Source organism: Pelecanus crispus, chromosome 29, assembly GCF_030463565.1.
Source record: "Pelecanus crispus isolate bPelCri1 chromosome 29, bPelCri1.pri, whole genome shotgun sequence".
Classification (NCBI taxonomy): domain Eukaryota; kingdom Metazoa; phylum Chordata; class Aves; order Pelecaniformes; family Pelecanidae; genus Pelecanus; species Pelecanus crispus.
The window spans coordinates 135682-154041 of NC_134671.1; the positions used below are offsets into that span (position 1 = coordinate 135682).

Genomic DNA, 18360 nt, shown 5'->3' on the forward strand with positions numbered 1-18360 from the left:
ACGAGCGGCTCCCGTTTGGGGACCCGGCTGTCCCCTCGTCACCGCTGCGGCAGCTCCGTCCATCCGGTTTTTATTCTGTACATTAAGTTAAGGAAGAGGGGGGGGTGGCGGTGGGGGTGACACGGGGACATTTGGGGACTCAGGTGTCACCCGAGGCGGCGGGGGGCTTCAGGGTGAGGCGTAAGGCCGGTCCCGGCTCAGCCAGCGCCACCGCCACCGCCGCTGCCACCAGCAGCTTCTTGGCCTCGGGCACGGCCGTGGGGGCTGGCATCAGCTGCGGGGGGACAAAATTAGGGCGGGGGGACACACAGGGGGCACTGTGGGGTCCCCCCGATGTCCCCCGGGGTCCCCCGATGTCCCCCCGGCCCTACCTTGTCCACGCGGTGGCAGCGGATGAGCCCCTGCGAGTTGAGGAAGAAGGTGGAGAAGGCGTCGTAGGACCTGGGGGGGGGGACGGAGTCAGGGGCGGGTGTGGGGACACGGGGACACGGGGCTGGCATCCCACCCGGGGAGGGACAGGGACACGGGGACACGGGGCTGGCATCCCACCCGGGGAGGGACAGGGACACGGGGACACGGGGATGTGGGGACACGGGGCTGGCATCCCACCTGGGGAGGGACAGGGACATGGGGATACGGGGACATGGGGACGGCATCCCCCCCTGGGGAGGTGACAGGGACATGGGGACACGGGGATGTGGGGACACGGGGCTGGCATCCCACCTGGGGAGGGACAGGGACATGGGGATACGGGGACACGGGGCTGGCATCCCCCCCCAGGGAGGGACAGGGACACAGGGACACGGGGATGTGGGGACACGGGGCTGGCATCCCACCTGGGGAGGGACAGGGACATGGGGATACAGGGATGTGGGGACACGGGGCTGGCATCCCCCCCCCCCGGGGAGGGACAGGGACATGGGGACACGGGGATGTGGGGACGGCATCCCCCCCCGGGGAGGGACAGGGACATGGGGACACGGGGCTGGCATCCCCCCCTGGGGAGGGACAGGGACATGGGGATACGGGGACATGGGGACGGCATCCCCCCCCGGGGAGGGACAGGGACATGGGGATGTGGGGACACAGGGCTGGCATCCCACCCTGGGGAGGGACAGGGACACGGGGGACATGGGGGACATGGGGATACAGGGACATGGGGACGGCATCCCACCCGGGGAGGGGACAGGGACATGGGGACACGGGGACACGGGGCTGGCATCCCACCCTGGGGAGGGACAGGGACACGGGGACATGGAGGGTGGCATCCCACCCAGGGAGTGATAAGGACAGGGGGACATGGGGGACACGGGGCTGGCATCCCACCCTGGGGAGGGGACGGGGACACGGGGACGTGGAGGTGGCATCCCACCCTTGGGAGGGACAGGGACATGGGGACACGGGGCTGGCATGCCATTCTTGGGGAGGGACAGGGACACGGGGACATGGAGGTGGCATCCCACCCCGGGGAGTGAAAGGGCCATGGGGTGACAGGGACACGGGGCTGTGGGGTGACAGGGCCATGGTGACAAAGGGACACGGGGCAACAAGGACACGGGGCTACGGTGACAAAGGGGCCGTGGGGTGACAGGGACACGGGGCTCTGGTGACAAAGGGGCCGTGGGTGCCCCAAGCTCCTGGTCCAGGGTGCCACAGCGGCAGTGGGTACCGGGGCAAGAGAGAGGGTGCCGGGGGGGGGGGGGGGACAAAGGGTGCTGGGGGGTGATAAGGGATGACGGGGGGGTGCCAAAGGGTGCCTGGGGGTGCTGGGGGATGCCAAAGGGTGCCTGGGGGGAGATGGGGATGCCAAGGGGTGCTGGGGGTGCCAAGGGGAGCCTGGGGGGGTGCTGGTGGGGGTGCCAAGGGGTGCCGGGGGGGGGGGGGTGCTGGGGATGCCAAGGGGTGCTGGGGGTGCTGGGGGTGCCAAGGGGAGCCTGGGGGGTGCTAGGGGTGCCGGGGGGGGGGGGGGGGGTGCTGGGGGGTGCTGGGGGTGCCAAGGGGTGCCGGGGGGTGCCAAGGGGTGCTGGGGATGCCAAGGGGTGCCTGGTGTTGCTGGGGGGGGGTTGCTGGGGATGCCAAGGGGTGCTGGGGGTGCCAAGGGAGCCTGGGGGGGTGCTAGGGGTGCCGGGGGTGCTAGGGGTGCCGGGGGGGGGGGAGGGTTGCTGGGGATGCCAAGGGGTGCCTGGTGTTGCTGGGGGGGGGTGCTGGGGATGCTAAGGGGTGCCTGGGGGGGTGCTGGGGATGCCAAGGGGTGCCAGGGGGGGTGATGGGGGGGGGGGTGCTGAGGGTGCCGCGGCGCAGGGGTGCTGACCGCAGGAGCTGGCGCTTGTCGCGGCGGTAGAAGCGCAGGAGGCAGAGGTGCAGGGGCAGCCCCGTCAGGCGCCAGCGCGCCCGGATGCTCCAGTCCTCGGGGTGCCGGGTGAGCGCCAGCACCTCCAGCCGCAGGCTGGCGAAGTACCCCCAGGCCGCCGCCCGGCACAGGGCCACCGCCACCTGGTACTGTGGGGCGCCCGCTGCGGGGGGCGGCCGTCACCCCCCGGCACCCACCGGCACCCACCTGGCACCCAGCGTCCCACCGGCACCCCCCAGCACCCACACGGTACCCACCAGCACCCACCGTCCCCCACCGTCCCCCCAGCACATCCCCAGCACCCACCCGGCACCGCCCACCCCCTCATCACCCACCCCAGCACCCACCGGCACCCACCCATCCCCACCGTCCTCCCAGCACCCACCCAGCACCCACCATCCCACCAGCACCCCCCCAGCACCCACCGTCTCCCCAGCACCCACCGTCCCCCCACCCCCCGGCACCCACCGTCCCCCAGCACACACCCGGCACCCCCCATCCCCCACCCGGCACCCCCATCCCCCCATCACCCACCCCAGCACCCCCCGGCACCCCCCCCAGCACCCACTGGCACCCCCCAGCACCCACCGTCCCCCCAGCACCCACCCCGGCACCCCCCGTTCCCCCCCCCCCCCATCACCCACCCCATCACCCCGTCCCCCCCCAGCACCCCCTGGCTCCTACCCTGGCACCCATCCTGTCACACACCCCCCCCCCCCCCCCATCACCCCCTGTCACCCCCCTGTCACCCATCTTCTCCCCTCCCCCCAGCACCCCCTGTCACCCCCCGTCACCCACCCCATCACCCCCCCGTCCCCCCCCAGCACCCCCTGTCAACCCCCTGTCACCCATCCTGGCACCCCCCCCAGCACCCCCCTGGCACACACCCTGGCACCCATCCTGTCACCCCCCCCCCCCCAGCACCCCCTGTCACCCCCCCCGTCACCCCCCTGGCACCCACCCCATCACCCCCCGTCCTCCCCCAGCACCCCCTGTCACCCCCCTGGCACCCATCTTGTCACACCCCCCCCCCCCAGCACCTCCTGTCACCCCCCTGGCACCCACCCCACCACCCCCCGTCCCCCCCCAGCACCCCCCCTGTCACCGCATCCTGGCACCCCCCCCCAGCACCCCCCTGGCACCCCCCGTTCCCCCCCCCAGCACCCCCTGTCACCCACCCCATCACTCCCCGTCCCCCCCCAGCACCCCCTGGCACCCCCTGTCCCCCCAGCACCCACCCTGGCACCCACCTCTCCCCCCCCGTCGCCCCCCGCCCCCCGCCCGTGGGGCACCCACCGGGTGTGCAGCCGCAGCGCGGGGTTGATGAACTCCACGTCGGGGGAGTAGAGGCCGTAGTCGGGGATCTTCAGGAAGAAGGTGGGGAGCTGGGGGGGGGCGGGGGGGCACACGGAGCCCCCCGGGGTGGGCGTCACCGCGTCGGGGCCGGGGGGGCAGAGCTGGGGGGCTGTCACCCCCTCCTGTCACCCCCTTCCGGCCTGTCACCCCCTCCACCCTGTCACCCCCTCCTATCACCACCCTCCGTCCTGTCACCCCCTTCCATCCTGGCACCCCCTCCACCCTGTCACCCCCTCCTGGCACCCCCTTCTGTCCTGTCACCCCCCATCATCCTGTCACCCCCTCCTGTCACCCCCTTCCGTCCTGTCACCCCCCATCCATCCTGTCACCCCCTCCTGTCACCCCCTTCCGTCCTGTCACCACCTCCATCTTGTCACCCCCCCATCCATCCTGTCACCCCCTCCTGTCACCCCCTTCCGTCCTGTCACCACCTCCATCTTGGTCACCCCCCATCCATCCTGTCACCCCCTCCTGTCACCCCCTTCCATCCTGTCACCACCCCTCCCGGTCACCCCCCCCCCATGCTGTCACCCCCTTCCGCCCTGTCACCCCCCTCCGTCTTGTCATCACCCCCCTCCATCTGGTCAACCGCCGCCTGTCACCCCCTTCCATCCTGTCACCGTCTCCATCTGGTCACCCCTCCTCCTTCTTGTCACCCCATCTTGTCACCCCTGTCCAGGTCATCTCCCACCCCATTTGGTCACCCACTCCTGTCACCCCCTTCCATCCTGTCACCCCCTTTCATCCTGTCACCCCCTCCTCCCTGTCAACCCCTCCTGTCACCCCCTCCATCTTGTCACCCCCCCATCCATCCTGTCACCCCCTCCTGTCACCCCCCTTCCGTCCTGTCACCCCCATCCATCCTGTCACCCCCTCCTGTCACCCCCTTCCGTCCTGTCACCAACCGTCCATCTTGTCACCCCCCATCCATCCTGTCACCCCCTCCTGTCACCCCCCTTCCATCCGGTCACCCCCTCCTGTCACCCCCCCCTCCATGCTGTCACCCCCTTCCGCCCTGTCACCCTCTCCGTCTTGTCCGCCCTGTCACCCTCTCCGTCTTGTCATCCACACCCCTCCATCTGGTCACCCCCTCCTGTCACCCCCTACCATCCTGTCACCGTCTCCATCTTGTCACCCCTCCTCCATCTTGTCACCCCATCTTGTCACCCCCTGTCCATGTCATCACCCCCCTCCATCTGGTCACCCACTCCTGTCACCCCCTTCCATCCTGTCACCCCCTTTCATCCTGTCACTGTCCCCACCCCCTTTCATCCTGTCACTGTCCCATCTTGTCACCCCTTCTCCATCTTGTCACCTCATCTTGTCACCCCTGTCCATGTCATCACCCCCATCCATCTTGTCACCCCTCTTCCATCCTGTCACCCCACTCCATGTCACCCCCCTCCATCTTGTCACCCCATCTTGTCACTCCTTCCATCTTGTCAGCACTCCCTCCATTTTGGCACCCCCCTCCATGTCATCAACGCTCCTCCATCTTGTCACCCCAACCTGTCACCCCTTCCTTCTTGTCACCCCCCCTCCATCTTGTCACCCCATCCTGTCACCCCTTCCTTCTTGTCACCCCCCCTCCATCTTGTCACCCCTTCCTTCTTGTCACCCCCTCCATCTTGTCACCCCCTCCATTCATCTTGTCACCCCCTCCATGTCATCACGCTCCATCTTGTCACCCCAATTTGTCACCCTATCCATGTCATCACACCCCCCCATCTTGTCAACCCCCCCCTCCATGTTGTCACCCCCTTCCATCCTGTCACCCTGTCCATGTCACCCCCCCTCTTCTTGTCACCCTTTCCAACTTGTCACCACCCCCACCATTTTGGCACCCCCCGCCATGTCATCACCACCCCCTCCATCTTGTCACCCCCCTCCATCTTGTCACCCCCCTCCATCCTGTCAACCCCCATCCATGTCATCACCCCCCTCCATTTTGTCACCCCCCCATGTCATCACCCCCCTCCATCTTGTCACCCCCTTCCCTACCTTGTCACCCCCCTCCCACCTTGTCACCCCCCCAGTCCTGTCACCCCTCCGCCTTGCCACTCCCATCTTGTCACCCCTCTCCCACCTTGTCACCCCCCCAATCCTGTCACCCCCCCCCCCCCAACCCTGTCAACCCCCCATGTTGTCACCCCCGCACCTCGTCACCACGTGCCCCACGGCCGCCCCCTCACCACCTACAGCTGACGCACCCTATAGCAGGGGAAGGATGGACCCCCGCACCCCCCACCCCCACCCCAAAGCCTCCCCAGTGTCACCCCGATGTCACCCCCACCCCCAAGCCCTCCCAGTGTCACCCCGATGTCACCCTCCCGTCACCTCGTGCTGCAGCTTCTGGTGCATGACGGCCAAGTGCTCCTCCATGCTGGGCGGGGGGCGGCGGGGGGGCCCGGCGGGGGTCAGCAAGGGGGCCGGGGGCCGCAGGAGGAGGAGAACGGGGGTGGCAGGGCCATCGCGGACGGCGATGTCATCTTCCCGGTGACCGTCCACCGTGGTGATGTCACCTTCCAGCCCCTCCGGGGGAGACAAGGCTCGCGGGCGGGGGCCGCCGGGCAGCCGGGCCAGGGGGGGCAGGAGGGGCAGCGCCGAAACGTGGCCCCGGGGGGGCTCCAGGTCCTGGGGGCGGGGGTGTGAAGGGCCCCAAGTTGGGGGGGGTGGGGATGTGGGGCTGCCCCATAGCTGGGGGGGGCGCCTGGGGATCCCCGGGGGGGGGGATCTGGGCTATGGGGGACCCGGCAGGACCCCCCCCCAGGGATGGATTTGCCCCTTTGGGGGGGGGATCTGCCCCACTGGGGAGGGGATCTGCCCCATAGGAAGGGGGATCTGCCCCATAGGAGAATGGATTTACACTATGAAGGGGGGATCTGCCCTATTGGGGGGGGGATCTGCCCCACTGGGGGAGGGGATCTGCCCCATAGGAGGATGGATCTACACTATAAAGGGGGGATCTGCCCCACCGGGGGAGGGGATCTGCCCCACAGCAGAATGGATTTACACTATGAAGGGGGGATCTGCCCCACTGGGGGAGGGGATCTGCCCCATAGGAGGAAGGATCTACACTATGAAGGGGGGATCTGCCCCACTGGGGGGGGATCTGCCCCACAGCAGAATGGATTTACACTATGAAGGGGGGATCTGCCCCATAGAAGAATGGATCTACACTATGAAGGGGGGATCTGCCCTATTGGGGGGGGGATCTGCCCCACTGGGGGAGGGGATCTGCCCCATAGGAGGATGGATCTACACTATAAAGGGGGGATCTGCCCCACTGGGGGAGGGGATCTGCCCCATAGGAGGATGGATCTACACTATAAAGGGGGGATCTGCCCCACTGGGGGAGGGGATCTGCCCCACAGGAGGATGGATCTACACTATGAAGGGGGGATCTGCCCCACGGGGCCCGGCAGGCCCCCATGGACGGAGCTGCCCCACGCAGGGGACCCTCAGCCACCCATGGCCCCGCCCCCCCAGGCGCAGGCCCCGCCCCCCAGGCGCAGGCCCCGCCCCTCCGCCGGCTCCCCCACCGGCAACGCGCTGCCGCGCGATTTGCATAACCACGCCCCGTCGGCCCCGCCTCCCCTTCTACTTAGCGGTGACGATTTGCATAGCCACGCCCCATCCCCCGGGGCGCCCCGCCCCACTGCAGTTCCGCGGCGTTTATTTGCATAACCCCGCCCCCCTTCCCGCCAATCCGCTATTTAATTTGCATAGCCACGCCCACATGCCCGCCCGACCCTCTCTTCCGCTGCGGCGACAATTTGCATAACCACGCCCCAGCCCCCCTCTTCGATTTGCATAGCCCCGCCCCGCCCCTCCGCGCAGCCCCGCCCCCTCCCCGCGCCCCTCACCTGCGGCCGCGCTCGGTAACGGCGTCGCGGCGGCTCCGGGCCGGCCCCAGCGGCCTCGAGCGGGGCCCAGGCGCGGAGGGCGGCGGCGGGGCGGAGGCGGGCGGCGGCGGCAGCGGCCCGGCCGTGCCGGTACATGGCGGAGCCCCCCCCCCTTCCCCTCCCCTCGCTCCTTCGCCTCGGCCGCGCCTCGCCTGAAGCCGGCGCTCGCACTGCGCCTGCGCGTCGGCCGCCGGCTGGCGCTGGCTCCGCCCAGGCCGCGCCCCAGCGCGCAGGCGCGGGAGGTGGCGGGCGCGCCGCGCGCATGCGCGGGGAGAGGGCGCGGAACGCGGGGCGGCCGGGGAAGGTGACCGGGCGGGTGCGCATGCGCGGTGGGGGCAGGGCAGTGCGCCTGCGCCGGGCGGGACGCGCATGCGCAGTCGTTTCCCGCCAGCCGGCCGGGCCCATTCATTCCCCTTGGCGGAGGGCGCGGCCCGGAGGGGGCGGAGACAGCTCACCGTCAGCCAGTAGGAGGGCGGCTCGCCAGCTGGGGGGCGGGGCGTAGCCAGCACGGGGCGTGGCTAAGGCCGCAAGAGGCGTGGCTTAACCAAGGGGCCGTATAGGTCCGAGCGCGCCGGGCAGGGGGCGGGGCTCAGTGAGGCCACGCCCCCAGCGATGACATCACCCCCCACCCCCCGAGACCCCACAGAACGAGGGACCCAAAGCTGCGAGTCACCGGTTTTATTGAAATGTTACCAAAAACGGGGCGGGGGAGGGGAAGGGTCACCCCCCTCCCCCCTCCCTGGGGCCGTGGGGCAGGAACGGGCACCCACGGGGGTGAGGACAGGCACCCACGGGGGCTGTGGGGTAGGAACGGGCACCCACGGGGGCTGTGGAGTGGGGACAGGCACCCGTGAGGCAGGAATGGGCACCCACGGGGGCTGTGGGGCAGGGATGGGCACCCACAGGGGCTGTGGGGCAGGGATGGGCACCCATGGGGCAGGAACAGGCACCCACGGGGACTGTGGAGTGGGGACAGGCACCCATGGGGCAGGGATGGGCACCCATGGGGGCTGTGGGGCAGGAATGGGCACCCATGGGGGTTGTGGAGTGGGGACAGGCACCCATGGGGCAGGAACAGGCACCCACAGGGGCTGTGGAGTGGGGACAGGCACCCACAGGGCAGGAATGGGCACCCACGGGGGCTGTGGGGAAGGAATAGGCCCCCCTGGGAGCTATGGGGTGGAGACAGGCACCCCTGGGGTGAGAACGGGCACCCCTGGGGGCTGTGGGGCAGGAAGTGGCACCCACTGGGTCTGTGGGGCAGGGACAGGCACCCATGGGGCAGGAACAGGCACCCACAGGGGCTGTGGGGCAGGAATTGGGACCCTCCCTGTGGGGCTGTGGCGTAGGGAGGGGCACCCACAGGGGCTGTGGAGTGGGGACAGGCACCTATGGGGCACGGACAGGCACCCATGGGAGCTGTGGGGCAGGAAAAGGGCACGCGTGGGGCAGGGATGGGCACCCACGGGAGCTGTGGGGCAGGAAGGGGGCACCCGTGGGGCAGGGATGGGCACCCACGGGAGCTGTGGGGCAGTAACTAGCACCGACTGTGCCTATGGGGCAGGGATGGGCACCCAGAGGGGTGAGGAGAGGCACCCACAGGGATTATGGGGTGAGGACAGGCACCCATAGGGGCTATGGGGCAGGAACTGGCACCCACGGGAGCTATGGGGTAGGAAGGGGGCACCCTGGGGCACCCCACGTCCCCCCACCCGCGCCCAGCAGGCGCCGAGCCCCCCACGGCCCTGCCGTGGGGAGAGCTGCCGTGGGGCTCAGCGGCCGGCGCGCCCGAGGGAGCTGCGGGGGCGAGAAAAGAGCGGGGTGGGTGGGTGGGGGGGAGTGAAAAATGAGGCAAAAAATGGCAAAATTGGGGGGGGGGAAGGGAGCCCACCTGGCGCGGGCGGTGCTGGGGGGCGTCCGTCCGTCCGTCCGGCGGCCGGGGCTCCGTCCGTCCGTCCGGCGTCTCCCGCCGCAGCAGGAACGGCCGGAGGCTGCCGCGTACCGGCGAGCCCCCCGCCCGCCCCGAGGTCAAGTTGAAGGGCCAAGGCGGCTCCGCCTCTTCTCGCAGGACTGGAAATGATTGGTTGAGGGTTCGGCAGGGCCCGCCCCCTCCCCCCCAAAAGGGGCGGAGCCCAGCGAAGCTCCGTGCCTCAGTTTCCCCGGGGCTTACAGTCGCGCTCCGACAGCGAGTAGGGCTTGATCTCCTCCTCAGGGCGCTTGGGGGGCGGGCGGCGAGGGGGGGCTGTGGGGAGGGGGGGGGGCAGCGTTTTTAGGGCTTGGGCGGGGTCACCCCGTGCCCCCCACCCCCCCGGGACCCCCCCAAAACTCACCCGGTCGGTTGGAGAAAAACCCCTCGAAGATGACGAAGTTGTTCACCTTGGGGGAGGAGAGGAAGGCTGGGGTGAGGGGCTGCTCTGCCTGCACCCCTCCGTGGGGCAAATCCGGGGGCCATTTGCCCCCCCCGGGGCAGTTTTTAAGGCTCTACCCCCCCCATGGGGCAAATCCAGGGGGTGATTTGCCCCCCTGGGGCAGTTCCTGAGGCTCTACCCCCCCCCCCCAATGGGGGAAATCTGGGGGTGATTTGCCCCCCTGGGGCAGTTTTTTAAGGCTCTACCCCCCCCCATGTGGCAAATCCAGGGGTGATTTGCCCCCCTGGGGCAGTTCCTGAGGCTCTACCCCCCCCATGGGGCAAATCTGGGGGTGATTTGCCCCCCCGGGGCAGTTTTTAAGGCTCTACCCCCCCCATGGGGCAAATCCAGGGGTGATTTGCCCCCCTGGGGCAGTTCCTGAGGCTCTACCCCCCCCCCCATGGGGGAAATCCGGGGGTGACTTGCCCCCCTGGGGCAGTTTTTAAGGCTCTACCCCCCCCCATGGGGCAAATCTGGGGGTGATTTGCCCCCTCTGGGGCTGTCTTGAGACTCTACCCCACCATGAGACAAACCCCTGGAGCAATCTTCCCCCCTCAGGGTAGCTTTTAAGGCTCTATCCCCGCTTGGGACAAATATTTGGGATAATTTCCCCCCCCCCAGGGCACTTTCTAAGGCTCTGTTCTCCCATGGGGCAAAAACTGGGGGTGTTCTGAACCCCCAGAGGCAATTCTCATGGCTCCACCTCAACTTTGTGGAACCAAGAGACTCTTTACTCGCCTCCAGAGACAAAAATGGTGACAAATACCCCGGGTGGGGGCACCCCAGGAGGGTGGGGGGCACCCCAGAGGGGCGAGGGGCACCCCAAAAACGTCCCCGGCATCCCCTGCCGCCGCTCCGTACCTGCGGGATAGTGTCGGTGAGGCCGTAGTGTTTGCGGAGAAAACCCAGGAGCTTTTCGGAGGGTCGGTCGACAGCCAAACGCCAAGGATCCACCCTCTCGCTCTGCAGGGCGCGGGGGCAAGCGAGGCATTGAGGGGGGGGTCCCCGCTCTCCCTTTGTGTGGTGTCCCCCCCTCTTTTTGTCCCTCCTCGTCACCTGCAGCATGTGCTGGAAAAGCTCCCCGCCCATAACCGTGTCGTTGCAGCGACTCGTGGATGTAAAAATCCAGGACGCAAAGCGGCTCCGCTTCGTTATGGGCGCCGTTACGGTCCTGGGGGGGACGACAAGATGGCCATCACGGGGGGCACTCAGGCATCCGGGCGCTCCCCGGACCCCCCCCCGAAAACTCACCAGGAGGAAAAGCTTCTTGTAGCCCACCTTGAGGAAGCCGGCGACGGCGCCTTTGGGGGTCCTTTTGTGGGGAGAAAGGCGAAGGGATTTGGGGGGGTGCCTGGATTTGGGGGCTCCCACTCGCTGGGGCGGGAGAAGGGTGGGGGGGGGGAACGGGCGCTCACCCCCGGCTGTCAGCGTCGCGGAGGATGTAGAGGACGTGGCGGTTGGCCTCCATGCGTGTGGCGCTGGTGACGGGGGCCGGGAGGCCCTGGGCCTGCGGGAGAAGAGCCGTTACCCCCCCATTGCCCCCCTACTCCCCCCCATTGCCCCCCTACTCCCCCCCGTTACCCCTCGTTGCCCCCCGTTGCCCCCTACCTTGGCCGAGGCCTTGCCCAGCTCATCGATGACCGTCCTCAGCTGCTGCTCCAGGTCCCCCCTGCGCCATGGGGACAGGGAGGGGGGGGGACAGCATCACCCCCAAATCCTCTCCCCCCCCCATAAAAGACCCCGGGGGGGGTGGGGGGTGATGAGGCGCCATTACCCATCATGCCCTGGGGCAGGGCCTACCGGACCCCCTGCTTCCCAGCATGCCCTGGGGCACCCCCCCCATTAACAACCGCGGCCCGGGCAATGGGGCCTCCACTTTCCCAGCATGCCCCGCGCCCCCCCTTGTTTCCCAGCATGCCCCGGGCGGGCCCAGGCGCCAAGCCCCAGGCCTCAGTGCCTAGGCCCCGGTACCGGTGGGTGGGCCCGCGGCGCCCGGCTGGCCGCAGGTGCTGGTCCACCACGCAGACGCGGTCGCCCAGCACCGGTGCAAGGTCGAAAGGGAATTCCATGGCCGCTCCCGCCGGGCCCGGCCCCGCCGCCGCCTCCTCCGCCCGCCGGGCCCGGCCCGGCCCGGCCCCGCCGCCGCCACCACCGCCAGGCCCGGCCGGCGCTAACCCCCGCCCCTTAGCAACCGCTGAACCAATCGCTGCCTCCTCTTCACCCTCCCCTAGCAACCGAGCCCCGCCCCTCAACGGCAACCCGTCGCCCTTAGCAACCAGGCTCCCGCTCCGCCGCAAAGCACGACGGGAACAATCTCCTCCTCCCGCCGCCGCAAGGCACGCTGGGATATAACCCCCCGCCCCCCGCTACTGGCAGCCATTTTGGGGCGCGGCGGCCATTTTGAGGCCCCAGCGGCCATTTTGGCGGCACGACCGCCCCCTCCCTCTTGTTTCCCCGAGTAGAAAAAAAGAAAACACCGATCCCGGGTGGGCTGTAAACGTTTTATTCCCCGCTGTGCTCCGCGCAAGGGGCTGCAGGGGTGTCGGGCGGCGTCCCCGTGGCCAGCGGGGCTTCTTCTACCTTCAGGTAATTCTTGTAGAGGCGGCGCATGCGAGCGATGGCGGCGGCGGGGGGAGGCTGCCGCTCGTACCAGGGGTACCAATGGCAGCCAGGAGCCAGGGCAGGCGCCGGCGGGGTCTTGCTGACGGCCGGGTGTTGGTTGGAGAAGTCGTCCTGGGGGACTGGTACGTAGGGCACCTGCAGCCATAGGAGACCTGGGGAGGGGGTGGTGAGGGGCTGGGGGGCACCCATGGGTGCAGCTCCCCGCCTCGCGCCCACCCGCCGGACTCACCGTGGTCCTGCGCCTGCGCGATGGCCTTGGTCAGCAGCTTGTGCTGCTTCATGCAGACCCCTGAGGGGGGGACGGAGACGGTCAGTGGCCGTGGGGGCACCCCCCAGCACCCAGGGGTGCTCCCCCCACCCCCCAGGGGTGCCCCCTCACCTGTGTGCGTGGGGTGGAAGATGGTACCTGAGTGGGGGCAGATGAACTGGTCCAGGAGCTTCACATTCTGTGGGGAAGAAGAGGAAAAATGGTGGGAGAGGAAAGAAGAGGAAAATGGTGGGAGAGGAAAGAAGAGGAAAAAGGGGGGGGAATGAGGAAGAGGAAAAAGGGGGGGGAATGAGGAAGAGGAAAAAGGGGGGAAGAAGGAAGAGGAAAAAGGGGGGGAAGAAGGAAGAGGAAAAAGGGGGGGAGGAAAAGGAAGGAAAAAAGGAGAAGAGGGTACGGGGGGAGGGGAGGCCCCCCCAAATCTTCCCGCCAAACTTACCCGAAAATCCACGTGGAGGTTACGGTCGCGGCAGATGGGGCAGGGGTTTCCCACCGGCTTCCCCTTGCGCTGGGAGGGGGACGACAAGGTCAGGGGGTGCCCCCCACTGTCCCCCAGTGCCTCCCAGTTCCCCCCACTGTCCCCCAGTGCCTCACCAGACAGGCCTTGCGGGTGCGCTGGGGCGGGATGGCTCCTTTGTGGTTGCGGCGGTAGCCCTGCCACACGGGTTTGTCGCCGTAGGTAGCGCGGTACTCTGCGGGGGGGAGGGGAGAAGGTTTTTTGGGGGACTGGGGGGGTCCCCAACCCCTCCGGGACCCCCAAACCCCCCCCACTTCCCCCCCCCCATTACCTTCGCTCTCCAGGTACTCCCAGGGCCGCTCCTGGTAGCGAGGTGGGGGGCTGGGGGGGCTCGGGGATGCGGCCTGGGTGCTGCAGAGCCGGAGGGCGTCCTGGCGAGGGGGTGATGTCATGGGGGTGACGTCACGGGGTGCTGCCCCCCCCTGCCCGGGCAGTGACATCACTGACCGCTATGACATCACACCTTGCCCTCCCTGGAGAAAGGGGCGCGGGGGGGGGAGGGCGGCCGGCACCGGTGACGCCAGCGCTGCGCCGCCGTATCGCATCACGCACCCGCCTCTACCCCCTCTGACGTCACCCGCCGCACGTGGCGGCGCCTTGGGGCGCAGCTCGACCTATTTCCCCCCCCCCCCTCCCCGCCCCGGTCCCCGCCTCACCCGAGCCCACAGCGGCCGCCCCGGGCCCCGCAGGCCGCGGCCGCCGCCCGCAGCAGCGCCACAGCCCCGGCCAGCGCCATTTTTGCCGCCGCGCAGGCGCAGCCTCCGCCCCGCGGGAGGGAAAGAGAAGGGAGGGGACCTGCCCCCCCACCTCCCCCCGCGCACCGGAGGGCGGGGCGCCGCCATCTTGCCGTACGGGCGCCCGCGCCTGCGCAGCCGGCGCCGCCCGAATAAAAACTGCGCCACAGAGCCCGGGGACAATGGCGGGCGGCGGCCGCGCATGCGCGGGGCGGTGGCGGCGCAGGCGCCGTGAGGGGGGAGGGCGCGCGGCGGCGCCCGAAGGGCGGGGGGAGCGGGGGTGCGGCGCAGGCGCAACAGAGCGGCTCAGTGACGAGCGCCGGGGCGGGGCCGGCGGAGGGAGGGGGCGGGGCAGAGGAGGGGGTTGTGGGCGGGGCCGGGTATAAAAGGCTCCGCCCGCGGTGTTCGGCGCCATTCTGAGGGCTGGGTGGAGGTGAGTAGAGAGCTCCGGCGGGGCGGCGGTTGGCCGTTGGCGGTTGGGGGGGGGGAAGGGGGGGGTTTCCCCTTGTTTTTTGGGGCGCTGGGGGGGCCCTTTTGTAGGGCCAGCGTCCTTTCGCCTTGAGAAAATGGCGTCCCCCCCCGTTTCCTAGCCCCGCCGGGGGGGGACGGGGCCCTCAGCCCTCTCTTTCTCCTCAAAGCTGAGGAGAAACCATCCCCCCCTCGCTCCGAGGGCGATTTCCTTCGGTTTTTTTTTCCACTTCTCCCTCCCCCGCCCCTTTAAAATTTTAAACTCTCACCGGGGATAACGACTGCTAATCATTTCGTGTCTTTCTTCTTTGCTTCTAATTTTTTTTTCCATTATTTTTTTTTTATTTATTGTGCCCACCCCCCCCACCCCCTTTTTTTTTTTTTTTTTTTTCCTCCTTCCTTTCCCCGCTCCAGGTTTGGTTGCTCTTGAGAGACGCCGTCGCCTTTACCACGAGAAAAACAAACAAACAAAACAAAACAAACAAACAAACAAACAAAAAAATACAAAAAATCGGGGAAGAAAAAGCTTTCTTCCCCCCTTCCCGCTCCCATCCCGGTGCCGTGGAAGAGCCGCCATCGCAGCCTCCGTCCTTTGGACCGTCCTTGGGAAGCCGTTTCAAACTCGAAGGAAACTGCCACTTAAAAACATATTCTCCCTCTTCTTTCCCCAAAAAACAAAGGCAAAAATCCCTTTTTTTTTTTTTAAATCCAAGCAACTTTTTTTTTTATTTTTTTTTTCCGTCATTTAGCTCGACAAAACCACCCCTTTAGGGAAAAAAAAAAAAATAACCAACAAACCCCCCCCTCCAAAAAAAAAAAAACCCTCCCCTGTCAAGCTGAAAAAAAAAAAAAGTTGCTGCCTTTTTTTAAAGCCATGACCAAAAACAAAGCAATTCTTTTTTTGCTCTGATAACACCACCAATGCCAAAATCCAAACCTTGAAGCGCTGTCGGCGAGAAAAATAATTGGATAGTAAGTGTTGAATTTTCAACCAGCTGAATTCCCCTCAACCCCCCCTCCCCGAAAAAACCCCTTGAATTTGTACCAAAGAGAGAAAATAATGGGAGGAAGAGCCCCAACTGTGTGCTTGAGGAGGACGTAGGCTTTGCTAAAAGGTGGTTAAACCTTAAAATTTGGGGGTATTTCGGTGAAAAAGACGTGGGAGCCGGTGGCGGAGGGTTCATGAGCTCCCACGCAAAAACCAAAAGGGAAAAAAAGAACAAAAAAAAAAATCGTCCGAATACCCAAAATCGCTTGGTTTTTTGCGGGGGAGACGGAAATTGGGGGACCCGAGCGAGCAATCTGTACATAAAGATTGCGGGGCGGCTGTTAAAACGCACGGAATCCGGGTTGATATTGAAAATTCAAATGTTAAACAATGACTTCTTTTATATTTTTGTTTTTTAGGTGCCATTTTAGGATTGTTTTGTGCAGGAGAATGCTGGGGGGGGGGGGGGGGGAAGGAAGGAGGTTTGGTGGGGGGGGTGGTTAAGGCGGGGGGGCTGCAATCTAGCAATAAAGATTGCTAGGGCAGGCTTAGCTTTACCCAAAAACCTGCTTTTTTTCAAGCAAAAAAATTCAGGGTTGGCTTTAAAAAAAAAAAAACCCTCAAAATACCCCCCCCCCCCCAAAATGAACCCGACTCGGGGAGCTTCGGGGCCAAGATGGCGCGGCCGCTTGCCCGCTCTTTGTCTTATTTTTTTTTTATTTAAAAACTCATTTTCCTCCTTTCCCCCCCCCCCCTTTTTTTTTTTTTTTTTATTATAGATATTTATTTCGTTACAGGTTGGCGGCCCCCCCGGGGGGGGTGGGGGCTCCGCAGCCCCTTTGCATTTTGGGGGGCGGCGGGGGGGGGTCCCCAAATCCTTAATCCACGCGGATTTAATCGTTCTATTTTAATTGGCGTAGGGTGTCGCGCGGTGGCGGGGCTGGAGGCGGGGGGGGGTCGTTATATTTATCGATATTTGTGTGTGTTCCCCCCCCCTTACCCCCTAACCCCCCCCCTTAAACCTTCTCCCCCCCCCCCCCCCCAATTTTGGTTTTATTTTTTCGGCTTCTAAAATGGCGCCTGGGCCTCGCGGCCGCGGCTGATGCAACCGGCTCCTGGCAAACCCCTCCCACCGCGCCGCCGGCCGGGGGGGCCCCCCCCGATATCTCCCCCTTCCTTATCCCCCCCCCCTCAATTTATCCTGACCCCCCTCCCCAAAATCCCGCTCTAACCGTACCCCCCCTCCGGCTTTCGTCTGCAGGATCCCGGTGCCGTACAGAGTAGGACCCTGCGGGCCGCTGCTTCTTTTGTAGGTTGTGCCAAAAAACCCCCCGTTTTCCTCCCCAAAAATAGGATTTTTTTTGTTGTTTTTTCCTTTTCCCCTTCCCCCCCTTTTTTTTTTTTTTTTTGGGGACCCCCCCCCCCCCCCCGGTGGGTTTGGGTGGCGGTTTTGGGGAGGAAGCGGGGGGGGAAACAGCATCCTCAAGCGACTTATAACCTTTAATTTATCGTGACAGGGAAATGCTATCACTGGGCTTCACCCCCCCAAAAAAAAAAAAAAAAAAAAAAAAATCACTTTTTGGGGGGGGGCGCACCCCAAAAGTTCGACATTTTTTTTTTTTTTTTCTCCCGATTTTCAATGAATTTGCCCCATTTTGGCAGCGCGGAGGTGCTGTGTGCGGTGCAGGCTTAGCAAGCGAAGGGAACTTGGTTTTACTTCAGCAAAAGGGAGGGGAACAACTGCAACCCACCGGGTAAGCAAAAAAAACTTTCTGGTCTTAATTACATTTCACAACCTTCATTTTTATCTATTTTTTAATTAAAGAAAAAAAAACAACCCCCCCAAATCTCCCCTTTTTTTTTTTTAATTCTTTACCATCCGTCTCCCGGTGCATGCGGATGCTGCGCTGGGTCGGGAGCTGTTCCCACCCCCCCACCCCGCTCTGGCCAAAACGCTCGACAACCGAATCCAAAGGATTTTGGTTCAAAGGAGAGAAATTGAAAAAAAAAAAAAAAAAACAACCCGTAAAGTTTGTGAATAAAATGATTAATTTTTGATGAATTTCCCCCTAAATTCAGCCCGGCGTGCGCGGGGGGAGAGCCCTTGTCTCCCTGGCGCTCTTTTCCAGTGGTAGCATTTCCCCTTGGCGGGGGGCACAGCGGGCAGCCCCCCCCCTCACCGCGGTTTCAGGGTCCGTGTGAACCGCCCCAGCTGAAAACGGGGTTCTGTCCCCCCTAAAAAAAAGTTTTTTTTTTTTGGGGGGGGGGGAGAAATGAGCAAAAGCGGCGTAAAAACACGGTGGCGGGGGGGGGGGTCAGGCCTTGCTCGGCCTCGCGGCTGGCTGCTGGCAGGGCTGGATGAGGCCAAGCCCCCCCGGCTTAATTTTAGGGGTGGGCTTCCCCCCCACCGCCCCGAGAGGTGATTTCCCCCCTTGGGGGGGGGACTCGGTGCTTTTTGGGGTCCCCCCCTACCCCTTCTCCCCCCCGCTACGGTGGTATTTGAGCGGCTTCACCCTAACGCGCGGGGACCGAGGGCCGTCGGGTCGGTGTTTGCTTCTGTGTGGACCCCCCCCCAAAATGGGGGAGGCAACCCCAAAATGGGTGGGGCAACCCCAAAATGGAGGGGCAACCCCAAAATGGGGGGGGCAAACCCCCAAACTCTTTGTTTTGGGGGGCACAAAGCCCCCCCCCGCCAAGCCAGGACGGGGCTGTGCCCCCCTCTGTCACCAGGGCGGTGGTCTCAGCAC

General features: G+C 65.7%; 3 protein-coding genes across 3 annotated transcripts; all 3 read right to left on the reverse strand.

The window, feature by feature from the left end:
* Positions 1-139: 139 nt before the first annotated feature.
* C29H6orf136 (chromosome 29 C6orf136 homolog) lies at positions 140-7707 on the reverse strand. The gene is made up of 6 exons (XM_075725297.1): positions 7573-7707; positions 6044-6340; positions 3647-3735; positions 2312-2512; positions 372-441; positions 140-274 (listed from the first exon to the last, which is right to left on the reverse strand). Exons 1-6 carry the CDS (start codon positions 7705-7707, stop codon positions 140-142), a joined length of 927 nt encoding a protein of 308 aa, XP_075581412.1.
* A 309-nt stretch (positions 7708-8016) lies between these two features.
* Positions 8017-12088, reverse strand: ATAT1 (alpha tubulin acetyltransferase 1). The gene is given in 12 exon segments (XM_075725298.1): positions 8017-8129; positions 9324-9408; positions 9503-9681; positions 9782-9853; positions 9942-9987; positions 10881-10982; positions 11076-11099; positions 11101-11190; positions 11271-11331; positions 11435-11526; positions 11628-11688; positions 11991-12088. Coding segments are annotated over 12 exon segments (1023 nt in total).
* A 365-nt stretch (positions 12089-12453) lies between these two features.
* MRPS18B (mitochondrial ribosomal protein S18B) lies at positions 12454-14159 on the reverse strand. The gene is given in 8 exon segments (XM_075725352.1): positions 12454-12793; positions 12871-12930; positions 13021-13087; positions 13346-13414; positions 13501-13598; positions 13695-13794; positions 14080-14117; positions 14120-14159. Coding segments are annotated over 8 exon segments (744 nt in total). The 3' UTR covers positions 12454-12521.
* Positions 14160-18360: the final 4201 nt, after the last annotated feature.

What these genes read in the sequence shown, in the direction of transcription:
- C29H6orf136 (XM_075725297.1), bottom strand. Translation starts at nt 7,707, where the DNA reads ATGTACCGGCACGGCCGGGCCGCTGCCGCCGCCGCCCGCCTCCGCCCC. An exon ending in GTTACCGAGCGCGGCCGCAG is followed by an intron (nt 6,341 to 7,572) that starts GTGAGGGGCGCG and finishes CCCCGCCCCCAG; the next exon opens with GACCTGGAGCCCCCCCGGGG. An exon ending in GCGCTGCGGCTGCACACCCG is followed by an intron (nt 2,513 to 3,646) that starts GTGGGTGCCCCA and finishes GCCCCCCGCAGC; the next exon opens with GGGCGCCCCACAGTACCAGG.